At 40.6% G+C, this 12781-nt stretch overlaps 1 protein-coding gene and 1 non-coding gene across 2 annotated transcripts in view; both read right to left on the bottom strand.

The window, feature by feature from the left end:
- Positions 1-12781, bottom strand: part of WDHD1 (WD repeat and HMG-box DNA binding protein 1) — a 66497-nt gene that overhangs the window by 32492 nt on the left and 21224 nt on the right. The window contains exons 9-13 of the mRNA XM_075531338.1: positions 11825-11966; positions 8126-8336; positions 5638-5825; positions 4471-4655; positions 1694-1935 (exon numbers count right to left, since the gene is read on the bottom strand). Coding sequence (XP_075387453.1) covers positions 1694-1935; positions 4471-4655; positions 5638-5825; positions 8126-8336; positions 11825-11966 — 968 coding nt within the window. The remainder of the gene's footprint in view (positions 1-1693; positions 1936-4470; positions 4656-5637; positions 5826-8125; positions 8337-11824; positions 11967-12781) is intronic.
- Positions 2057-2177, bottom strand: LOC142427139 (small nucleolar RNA SNORA61). Its single transcript, XR_012779956.1, has one exon. It is a non-coding gene; the product is annotated as a small nucleolar RNA SNORA61 (small nucleolar RNA).

Raw genomic sequence — 12781 nt, 5'->3', positions numbered from 1 at the left:
CTGTTTTTGATGAACAATTTACCTAAAGTGAGGGACCATTTGGGTATTGGAAGCACAGCACTGTTACTTGGGTTGTTCATATAAAGTGGTTATTCACTCACACAAAAGTATTTACTTACCTTTAGAGAAAGTAACTGGATGAATGGTTTGGGGGATGTATGACAGGGAGGGTGGGGAAATGGGGGCTGACAGCAATGAGCACAAGAAGAAAACGCTCTAAAATGGGTTGTGGTGGCGACGGCATAGCTCTTCAATATGAACAACTACAGAGCTGTACACAGAGACCTCCCTGTGTGCTGGGCACCTTTCTCAGATGGAAGAATAGGGATGAAATACAACAAGCTCAAACATATGAGCAAGAACAAATGACAGGTGTGAAACAATGTGACACAGAAGGTCAAGCTGGCTGGCTACTGAAGATGGAGAGAGAGAGGCCGCCGCATGGAGCGTGTGAAGACTGACCTGCAATGTGAGCTGCAAGTTGGAGCCAGCTAAGCAAATGCTAGGTGGAACAGCACTGCACGAGGCAGAAGGAGCTGCGGTCCAAAAGGTCCATGGTGGGAACGAGCTTGGAGAACGGCAGGAAGCGAAAGAAGCCAACATGGCAAGAACAGGGTGGCAAAAAAGTGCTAAGGATGCGGCTGAAGTTAAATTATGCTGATCCTTGCCAACCAGGACCTGAGTGGAGTTAGAGTGCTTGTTGGCGGAGGAGATATACTGCACGGACCGGATGCTATTTACTGAGGCTCGGAGGCTCAAGCGTAAGAAGCAAGTTTGGAAGGGGGGAAAAGCCAACAAAATTTTTTATTGTGTTCAAGAGATTTCAAGTGGACAGTTAAACTCTACAGCTACAAGGCGGTCAGAGCGGGCCGTCTCACTGTGAAAAGTCACGGTCACCAGGATGCACTTAGAGCCACTGCCTCGATGCGATTCCCAAGGTGGGTCTAACTTTTTTGACTTGTGAATCACAAAATCAGCTTAAAGATGCAACCAGCATCTTATGAAAGATGAGATGGGAAGAGTAAATGGCGTCTCGGAGACTGTTAGCTCAAGGACCTGGCAGGTGTGTGCTGACGAGCAGGGTAAAATGTACTTATCACCGTGGCCGGCAGCCAGAGATGGAACGCCCCTGCTGCCCGAGAGAGAGAGAGAGAGAGAGAGAGAGAGAGATATGAAGAGGGGCCCTCTAGCTCAGAGGAGGCACAGGAAGAAGAAATTCTAAGAAAACTGCACTTGCAAGAAAAAAGGCAAGAAAGTCCCACTTAGGAATTCGTCCCCAGCACAGGAATGCCCCTGCGCCCGAGAGTGGGGACAGCCTCACCCTTGGGTGCTTTTGTTTAATAAAGGCGCCTGTACTTTCCAAGCTATACTTGTTTCTGACCCCTCTTAGTTTTAGTACTCCATACCAAGAGTCAGTTTATGTTGCTCACCAGAAACTAAAATTTAGATACAGGAGTCTCTATCGAGCCCCTATCTTTAAATTCTTGAAGATTCTTCTCACTGCCGTGAGTGAACATAAACACTAAAATCCCATACAATCAAAGATGGCATCGATGCAAATGCTAATATAAAGGAGAAAGAAGGTATACAATGCAAAGCAAACAAAAAATATATTCCTACTTAAAGCACCAGCAATTTCCGTTTGTCAGGGCAAGGTAAATTTTCAAAAGCTCGAGGACCAAGAATACAGTACCTCTGTGGTAAGTGATGACAAGCTGCTCTCCATGTCCTGCCATGGCCACCACAGGCCCCGGAAGGCTGAACACCTCCTTCTGCACACCCCCAATGGTAAACAGCCGGAGGAGCAGGGCACTCGTGGCGGCGGCGGCCCATCCCTGCCCGAGACAGAGAGCTTCGATGTCCTCATTCGCAGGCATATCTACCATCCACTCTTTGTTTGAATCCCACGAACTAAAGTGTAGACAGTGCAGCTTGCTATAAATGAAGACAAGGCAGAAACAAACTTTCATATTTTACACTTGTGTACATGCATAACTGATTGTGATATCCAGTAACAAAACCACATCCTTCTTTTTTTTAATTATTTTTTTTTTTACCCTGTCTGAAACTAGCCCGGGCTCCAAGAGCACTGAGGGGCAGGCTTCAGTGTTTCTTTTCCTCCTTTTACGACCACCCAGACCAGTGTTTTAATCCAATGGGAAAGGGAAATTGAGGGTCACATCTTTCTATTAGCAACAAATTGTGTAAGAAATGGTTGTAAGAAAATAACTAAGAGGGAGAGGGGAGCGGGGAGGGAGAGGAAAACTAAGGAGCTGATACTAAGGGCTCAAATAGAAAGCAAATATTGTGAGGATGATGATGGTAACAAATGTACAAATGTGCCTGACACAATGGATGGATGTATGGATTGTGATGAGTTGTATGAACCCCTAATAAAATGATTAAAAAATAAAAAAGAAAGCAATTCAAGATGACACTGCATTGAGCAAGTCTACTAAACAATATTTTTTTAAGTTTTAAAGAATAAAGGGTGTCACGATGGGGACTAAAGTATGCCTGACTTAAGCCATGTTATTTTAATTATCTCATGTGCATGTGAAAGTTGGACATTGAATAAAGAACCCTGAATTGGTGCTTTCAAAATAAAAAAGAAAAGAACTATGAAATGGCCTTAAAAGGAACTATATGTGGCCCCCCCAATGGTATTTTTTTTCAAAGCTCTGTATTTAAATTAAAAAAAAAACACAACAACAACCTTATCATCTTCAAAGTACTCTCCATTACACTTAATACATTTGTGAAATCTGCGACTCCATTCTTGGAAACATTCTTCAAACTCATTGTGTGGATGCCTGACAGCACCTCCATCGTTATTTTCTTCACCTCTTCTATTTAGTCAAATTGCTGTCCTTTCAAGTCCCTCTTCACTCGAGGAAACAAAAAGAAGCTGCATGGAGCTAGGTCAGGTGAGTAAGGTGTGGGGGGCAAGAGAGGCATGCTGTTTGTTGCTTAAAACAAGCACACTGAGATGGCTGCATAAACAGGTGCATTGTCACTGTGTAAAACCAGGCCCCTGGGTGCCACAAATCAGGTCTTTTGAGTCACACACTGTTACGCAATCTTTTCTGAACCTCTAAATTGAAAGCTTGATTAACAGTATGACCTGGTGGAACGAACTCCAAACGCACTATCCCCCTCACATCAAAATAACAAGTGGGCATTGTTTTCTGGGGTACCCCCTTGTACACTGAAACTATCAGCAGCCATGGTTTTGATGCCTACTTCATGATACAAGGCAGACTCGCTGCTAAATGAAATACGGAAGGCTGAAACACTCTGGAGTACCACCCTATTTTCAAAGCATGCGAAATTACAACTTTGGGTAAAAAAAGGAAACATCAAAATGTTGAGCAGGTTCCTTCACTGTGAAAATTTGTGACTTTAAACCAACCCAAAGGAAACCCATGGACCTCTACCCGATTCTGGCCCTAGAGGACAGCACAGAACTGCCCCATGGGGGCTTCCAAGGCTGCACATCTTCACTGAGGCAGACTGCCACAGCTCTCTTCCTTAGAGTGGCTGCTGGGCTCACAGTTCTTGTTTAGCGAGCACTTGATGCTAGCAAGTGCACCTCCTGGGAGAGAGAGAGAAAGGGACGGGGGTGGGAGTAGAACCAAAGAGTGTAAGTGTGTATGTGTGTGTAGGGGCAGGGGCAGGGAGCACCCAGAGGGAGTATCACACATGATTCTACTAGTGAGATTACCAGTCACTGCTAACATTTTGATATATTCCCCGAGAGTTATATTTCTTAACCGGTTAGTTTCTAATAGATTGGTTTTGTTACTTGACATCAGGATAGGTCCCAAGCATTTGGAATCAGCAGCACTAACTCTTGGCATAGTAGTTTACAGAGGAGGAGACCAGTTTTAACTCAAGTGTTTCTCAGGCTTCAATGTGCACTCAGTGAATGGAGAACCTGATCCACGCAGATTCTGATTCTGTAAGGCAGGTTGGGATGAAGCTTCTGCATTTCAAGTAAACTCTCAGCTGACTCATCCTAATTTATGGACCACACTCTGAGGAACAAGGAGCTAACAGAACCAATCAGAAGGATTCTCACTCCAAATTACCTGGGAGTTATTATCCGTATGCCATGTGTATCAGTACTAAGCCTGAGAGAGTAAAATGCTTACTACAGTATTTTCTTCTTTAAAAAAATCTGTACCTACTACTGCTTTCCCCCATAATTATTCTCTAAATCCACTTATGAAAACAAGTAAAGAAGTCCAGAATGAATGAAGTAGGAGATGGAAACTGATGAACTCTACAGGCTGTGCTAGAAAGAACATTTGGGGGTGTATTTTTCTTATTCCTTAAAGAAATTTTGAATCCGCCTTGTAGTAAAGAAAGCAGGTTAGTAATATTTTGTTAACTGTGTGTCTTTTATTCCAGTCATTCTATTTAACAGCTGCACAATGCCAGATTCGTCCTGATGACCTTGTGTTTTACCTTGCTAGATCATCAGTGCTTTCACAGGCCAGCAAGATTGCTTCCCGGGAAAGATCTGCTGCGGTGTAATTCAGAGTATTTGACAAGTGTGTTGCGTGGTGTATGGAAGTATCGTGGAACTCCACATCGATGGCATTGTCTTGCTCATCATTGTAGCAACGGATGATTCCCACCGAATTCCACATCTGCAAACACGTAAGATGAAACACAAGTCTGAGAAAAACCGGAACATCTAAAACCAGCAGGCAAATGGACAAATTCAATGTGTAAGTTGCTGGAGCCACTCTTTCGATGAGAGAAAGACATGCCTTCATCTTATCAAAGAACAAAACAAAGCTGTGCCGTGGTTATAAAGAAATTACAACTGGCCCTAAACCACCACGAAACCATGAAATTCTGCAGAAGAAACATTTCCAAAGTGTAGTTCATTACAAGTTTGGACAGACTTTTCTGTTCCAATCAAGTGGCTTATGTTACAGTATTAATTATATACATTTTAAAGTAACATAAATTGAGAAGCATTTAGAAAAGTTATCAAAAACCTCAATGTCTATTAATTGATGATGACTGATGACAGTGAAAATTTTATTAAAATACAATAGCATCCTTAATACTTTGGTACAAATTCATGAAAGTCCTACAGCTTTCAAAGAGAACATCAAAGCCCCCATCATGGGAAACTTCAAATACCCAGGAAATAGAAATAGTAACCTTTTTCATGTTCTCAAGTGTATGGGGAAAAGAGCTTTGTTTTCTGTGGTTTGTTTTTTTTAAATACCAGTTATAGTCTAACATTGTTACTAGGAACTAACTTCTAAGCCATGTCTAAGAATTAGCATAATCCACATCCCTACTAGCATATCACGAGATATAAGGTTTAGCACTATGGCCAAAAGAGATGTCTAGACACAGTCAAATATCAAATTCACACCATCTATACTACAGTATCTTTCAAAGAAAATCTTGTCTACCATAATTTTCAATAAGAGTTGAAAGAAGAAACTTTAAGTGAACCATAAAGTAAATGATTCACAAAATTGTAATTTATCAAAATGCTCTGGCACAGTTAATTAAGAATTTTAAAAAACATTTTTTCAACTAGCAAAAATTCCGACAGTGAAAATTTCCTAGAGACGATGTAAAAGTAAAAGTAGATGCGAGGCTTACCATGAACCTGTGAGTGAGATGTGAGGGTGTAGAGCCTGGTTGGAATGGCTTTTGCCGGGGGGTTGGCATAGGTCCGTCATAAATTGGCCTCTGGGACGTGACCAGTGATAAATTGTGGATATTGTCCACCGGATCGTCTTCCTCCTCCTCTCTGAGAAGACCAGGGCCCACTTTAGGCAATGCGACATCTAGAATAACCAAGGGTCACAATAAGAACCACCTCAGTGCTAGTGGCCCTTTCCGTTCAAGCTCAATGGTGCCGACCTGCCTCTTTGATTGTAACATTTGAACTGATGGGACAAAGTGACAGCCATGAAACTGTTAGCATCTTACCAGGAGCAATGCAGGGACGACAAACTAATGCCCGCCCCCCCTGCCTTGTGGCCAGCCAGTACTCATGTAAAGTGGAAAAAAATTGTTATTATATCTTTGTTTTGCTGATGTTGCTTTTAATTTTATTAAATCCTGATCCTTGCATACATTAATGTTAAAAAACAGTCTTCTGGTGCACACTGCATCTTGGAAAAAAGGCAGCTATAAAAAATTAGTTACGGCACAAGCTGAACTACTGGCTGTTTTCAAGGAACACTAGTTTTATTTGAAAGAACAAATGGCAGATAAATCATGGCTACACAGGTATGGGTGTGTGGCAAACATTTCCCTGAAAATGACCAAAATGAACCTATCACTCAAGAAATATAATTTGACGGGGAGATGAGCCAGTAAGGGTGCAGTATAGCACCGACGAAACGTACAACTTTCCTCTAATTCTTTTTTTTAAAAATCATTTTACTGGGTGCTTGTACAACTCTTATCACACTCCATACATCCATCCATTGTGTCAAGCACATTTGTTTGTACATGTTTCCATCATCCTTCTCAAAACATTTGCTTTCTACTAGAACCCTTGGTATCAGCTCATTTTTCTCCCTCCATCATGAACCCTTAATAATTTTTAATTATTATTATTTTGCCATGTCTTACACTGTCTGACGTCTCCCTTCACCCACTTTTCTGTTGTCCATCACCCAGGGAGGGGATTTCCCCTAATTCTTTAATGCTTCTCACCCCCTCCCCCCTCCCCTACTATTATGATCCCAATTCTACCTGACAAATCTGGCTAGCCCAGCGGCTGCACACTGGTACAGATAGGAACTAGAAACACAGGGAATCCAGGACAGATGATCCCTTCAGGACCTGTGGTGAGAGTAGTGATACCGGTAGAGTGGAGGGAAGGTGGGGTAGAAAGGGGGAACCGATTACAAGGATCTACATATAACCTCCTCCCTGGGGGATGGACAACAGAAAAGTGGGTAAAGGGAGACATTGGACAGTGTAAAATAGACAAAATAATAATTTATAAATTATCAAGGGTTCGAGGGATGGGAGAAGGAAAAATGAGGAGCTGATAGGAAAGGCTCAAGCAGAAAGCACATGTTTTGAGAATGAAGATGGCAACAAATGTACAAATGTGCTTGACACATGGATGGATATATGGATTGTGATAAGAGTCGTACGAGCCCCCAATAAAATGATTGTAAAAAACAAAATAAAATGGGGCAAAAAAGGTCACTCAAAAAATATGTGATTTAAATGTAGCACAAGTTATTATTGCACATTGGCATTTCACCTACCCATGTGTTGTTTTAGCATGTAAGCTGTTGTAATAAGCACTTTATTAGCAGGCTTTTAATTATAAATTCAATCCTGTCCGCGTTATCTACTTCTTTAGTGAGCTTTGGCAGTTAGCGTCTTGCAAGCAATCAGTCCACTTTTCTATTGTGAAATTTCTGGGCACAAATTGTTCACAACATTTTCTTATCCTTTTAGTATCAGTACAATTCTTACAGAAATAGGAGCTCCGTAGGGAATTTTAAATTTTCTAGTCATACTTTAAAATCTTTAAAATTTAGTAATACGCTGCATTAACCCAACATGACTATTATCATTTCAACATGTACTCAATAAAAATGACTGAAATATTTTTCTTTTAAAAAAGCGGTCTTCTGAATGTGGTTGCATTTCATAATGCTATCTCAGTTTAGACTAGCCACATGTTAAATGCTCGATGGGCAGCTGTGGGCAGCAGCTGTCAGACTGGATAGCATGTCTACAGGATCTGCAGCGATGGTCCTCTTTCATCCTTGATATTCACATGAGTAACCCGGGGTTTCTGTTTATTTTCAACCTGTCAGGATGGAGTTAGCAATCTTACTTATCGATCTTTTCAAAGAACCAGTGTTTGATGTCACTAGTTTCTTCATATATTTTCTATTGACGTTCCCAAATTCTGCTGTTTCCTTCCTTCTGCTTGCTTGGAATTTAATTTCCTCTTAATTTCCTAGCTTATTAAGGTAGTAGCATAGAACATTGGTTGAGACCCCTTTTAAAAATATAAGCCTTGAATGCCATAAATTTTCCTCTATGCACTTTAATGGAATATTAATCAATAGAGCAGATCATCACATGCAAAATGGCATGTTCATACCAACTGAGTTCTCATCATCTTCTAGAATGTGGCTTCTCTGTCTCGGACGACTTGAGGCCAGCCTGAAGTCCTCATCCCCCTCGTCCTCATTGATCAGCCCCTTTGAGAAAGAGGGGGCCTCAACTGCACTGTCATCCAGGAAACCATCAGCATTGCTCGCATCATCTCCATCAAAAAGGTCCTTGTAATCCTCCTCTACTCTGTTAGATACCTTGAACAAATGAATAGAAATGAAACTCTATTAGCAAATTATTTGCATGAATTCAATTACTCAGAAGGCAATCCTTAATATACACTAGTAAATCTACAAAGCAAGAAAATGCCCTATTAGGTTAGAATTAGTAAATGTTTATTAGAAATGCATTTATGTTTATATACGGTCAGCCTTGGTTCTTGCCTTACATAGCTTTATTGTCTAACGATGGAGCAGGAGTATAGAAGCAGACATGCAAATAAATACAGTATATGCCAAAATAAAAGGTAAGGTTTTAGTCCTCAAAAATGCCTGATTCTCAACAATGAAATAAAATTTTAAAAATTATTTTCCTAGAAGTCACCTTAAATTAATATGATCAGGACTCTATAAAGTCATATCAGGAAACAGTCTCTCATTTATCTTTATTTGAATAAGATAATGCTGAGGTATGATACATTTTGCTGTAAATGTCCTCAGTTAAAGTTAGTTTTTTGTTTTAACTTATAGAAGTCAGTCAACAGAACCAACAGAAAAAACAGGGAAGCAAATAGTTTACCAATAATAAACATTAATTCCTAGGACTAGAAGCATGCCATTCGCTACCAAGTGCTAAAGTTCGCTGGGGACAAGCTGTTGAGATCACGCTACAAAGTAAATGCTCTGTAGGGATCACAAGCTACTCCTATAGAATACATGGGAGCTACAATAGTGAGCCAATGTAAACACAGTTTGGTATAAAATCCTAGTGAGAACAGGATTCAAAGATCACGAGAGAACTCAATCTCAAACCTGCTAGGTGGAAGGAAACACGACTGCGCTCTGTGAAACTGATCTTTAATAAAATGAGAGGGCAGGCCAAAGTATTCCTAAATCCTTGTATTTATATATATTTGACATAGGAGAAATTATATTAATTATAAGTGATTACAAGACACTGGACAATCCTATCTATAACCCTACAGGTTTATATGTATTTGAGTTGGCCAAAAAACTGATCTTGGGTTTTTCTTATTGGAAAAATGGAGATTTGCCTTATATTTATGGTGAAGACCATAACGTGTTACAGGTGTCAAGACAGAAAGATGCTCTGTGAAGAATAACAGCAAGAAAGGTAAGAGTAGATAATTCTGGATAGAAAGGTTAAAAAAGTTTCACTAAGACGTGACTTGACCCCCATGAAGCGGTGTTATAGGTTTCTGTGTTCTGGTATATGAAACCCGGGATTGGTGAACCCACAGGGATAGAAAGTAGAATCAAGGTTTCGGGGGTCGGGGGTGGAAGGTGCAAAGGGTGGTACAAGGATTAAAAAAAAAGTGACCTTTGAACTATAAATTTTTCCCATAATTTAGAAATTAAGGTTATAGGTAGGATGTCCAGTGTCTTATAATCACTTATAATTAATGTGATTGCTCCTACATCAAATATGTTTACATATCTGGATGAATGCAGTCAAAACACTTCAATAAGGATTACATTAAGAATTAAAATTCTGGGAGGCAGGTGGGAGGAGGGAAGGAAAAAAAGAGGAGCTGATTCCAAGGGCTCAATGGAAAGCAAATGTCTAGAAAAGGACCATGGAATATATGTACCAATACGTGGATACAATTGATGTATGGATTGTAACAAGAGTTGTATGAGCCCCCAATAAAATGATTTTAAAAATTAATATTCCTTTGTATAGTCCCTAACTTTGTTCCCTGCAAAAGGAAATCCTTTGAGCTTCTTTTGGAAATTTCAATTTTTTCTAAGCATTTTATTGGGAGCTTATAAAACTCTTATCACAATCCATACATACATCCATTGTGTCAAGCACATTTGTACATCTGTTGCCATCATCATTCTCAAAACACTTGTTTTCTACTTGAGCCCTTGGTATCAGCTCATTTTCCCCTCCTTCCCCACTCTCCCTTCCCTGATGAACCCTTGATAATTTATAAATTATTATTATTTTGTCATATCTTACACTGTCCGATGTCTCCTTTCACCCACTTTTCTGTTGTCCATCCCCTGGGGAGGAGGTTATATGTAGATCCTTGTAATCGGTTCCCCCTTTCTACCCCACCTTCCCTCCTCCCTCCAGGCATCACCACTCTCAACATTGGTCCTGAAGAAGTCATCTGTCCTGGATTCGCTGTGTTGCCAGTTCCTATCTGTACCTGTGTACATCCTCTGGTCTAGCCAGGTTTGTAAGGTAGAATTGGGATCATGATAGTGGAGGAAGCATTAAAGAACTAGAGGAAAGTTGTGTGTTTCATCGTTGCTACACCACACCCTGACTGCCTAAATTTTCATAAATAATATCCTATTGCTTTTCCAGTTTTAATGAAGTATTATCTACTTAAGAGACTATATTCATTTCCCTCAGTGAGAGGTAAGATATTAACGTCAATTCAGTCTTCTTTACATTACTGACTGAAGAAAAATGGTGTGCTTTAAAGATTTTTAAATTGGTTGGATCAATATAAAGTGCTTAAGTTATAATCACAAATATGCTACTCATGGTTGAATAATAGTAGTATTTAATATCTATGAAGAACCAGGAATCCTGGTGGTGTAGAGGTTATACACCGGGTAGTTAAAAACCACCAGCTGCTCCCCGGGAGAAAGACTAGGCTTTCTACTCCCATAAAGAGCTCAGTCTCAACGCACAGAGGCCGCTTTACCCTGTCCCAAAGGGTGGCTGTCAGTCAGAACTGACACGAAGGAAGTGAGCTGGGGTTCATCCTCCCACTTTCAGTCCTGGCCGAACCAAATTCTGAATCTTTGGAGCTTCAACCAGGCCAACTCATCTCAGCTCTCCCAAGTGCACTCTTAGGAGCCAACTCTCCTGAGACGTTAAAGTTAGTTTGCAATCATCCTTCTACCTCCTGGCCTTTAAGGTTTTGCAACTATCATTGATTTTTATCCTTATGGGATTATATATATATCTCAAACACTCCTCAAATGTCTTTTTAGTGGAGAATTCAGGAGGAGCAGAGGCAGATGCACATACAGAATCTCTATCTTTAACCGGAATTAAGACTTGAATTATGAACATCTATACTTGCCAAGCGGAGGGAATAATGAACAAAAAAGCAAGGAAGTATAAAATAACCTGGGCTGCTCAATGTAGTTCATTCAGTGGAGGTAGGGAACTGAGCACAGATGGCGTACAGGCAGCCTAAGACTTAAGGATAATCCACAACAACAACAAAAGTTAGAGGTCAAAGTAAGGCCGAGCGCAGCTATTGATACCAATATTTGGCCATAAAACATTTGCCTAACAATCAGGAGACTAAAATAGTGCTATTTCACCAAGTATATTCCCTGGAAAGCCAATAGACATTGATAGGCTATGGAAGGGGAAAGTCCCTGAGCTAAGTGAACTGTTAAACATTAAGTTTTCTATACCACAGGTCTGCCCTGAGTGTGTGATGTAATGATATGAAAAGAATGCAGTTGTTGGTGGCATCTCACCATTGAGACACCTTGAAGAAACGCTGTTTTCTCTTATGACTTCTCACCTTACTGCTCAACTTCTTTCCACTGGGCTCACACACGCTCTCCAGGAGCCCCAGGTACCCTTCTGCATCAGTATAAGCTATTTGGCTACAAGTAGGATGCCAGGCCAGGCCACAGATTGCATAACCTTTCTCATGTTTGACCCTAAAAATGGAAGAAAAACAAAAGGTTAAAACACTGTTGGGTGCAGTACAGCACCAACGAAACACACAACATTCCTCTAGTTCTTTAATGCTTCCCCCCCACCCCACCCCCATAACCAGGACCCCAGTTCTACCTTACAACCCCAGGTAGACTGGACCATGCACACTGGTGCAGAAAAGAGCTCTTGACCCACAGAATCCAGGACAGATAAACAAGCCAGGAACAGTAATGGGAGTAGTGACACCATGAGGATATGAGGAAGTGGGGAGAAAGGGGGAACTGATCGCAATAATGGACATGTAGCCCCTCACCGCCCCCAAGGGGGATGAAGAAAAGAAACATGGGTGAAGGCAGACAGCGGATGGCTAAGAAAGTAACAGTAATCTATAATTTATCAAGGGCTCATGAGGGCAGGAGGGTGCAGGAGTGAGGGGAAAAAAGAGGAGCTGACACCAAGGGTTCAAGTAGAAAGAAAATGTTCTGAAAATGATGATGGCAACAGGTGTACCAATGTGCTTGACACAACTGATGCATATGGATTGTTATAAGGGCTGTAATGGCCCCAATAAAACAATTTATATAGCTACTGTCAAGAAAAATATAAACTATACAGTTCTTTAAATTTTCATGAGAAATGGTTAAAGGGATTTTGACAATCCAATGGCCATGTAATTTCATATAACAATTTCATGATGGTAAATTTTAAATACTTAATAATACAAACAAAATAGTAGTAGAAATAAGCAATAAAGAAACAAAAGCTAAATAGTGGTCTAAGTGGGTAGAAAATAAGTGAAGTAGATATGGATTCTTTG

The sequence above is a fragment of the Tenrec ecaudatus genome, chromosome 14 (genome assembly GCF_050624435.1).
Source record: "Tenrec ecaudatus isolate mTenEca1 chromosome 14, mTenEca1.hap1, whole genome shotgun sequence".
In the NCBI taxonomy this organism is placed as follows: domain Eukaryota; kingdom Metazoa; phylum Chordata; class Mammalia; order Afrosoricida; family Tenrecidae; genus Tenrec; species Tenrec ecaudatus.
Note: the sequence above shows the minus strand (reverse complement) of the source record. Positions and strands in the feature narration are given on the sequence as shown.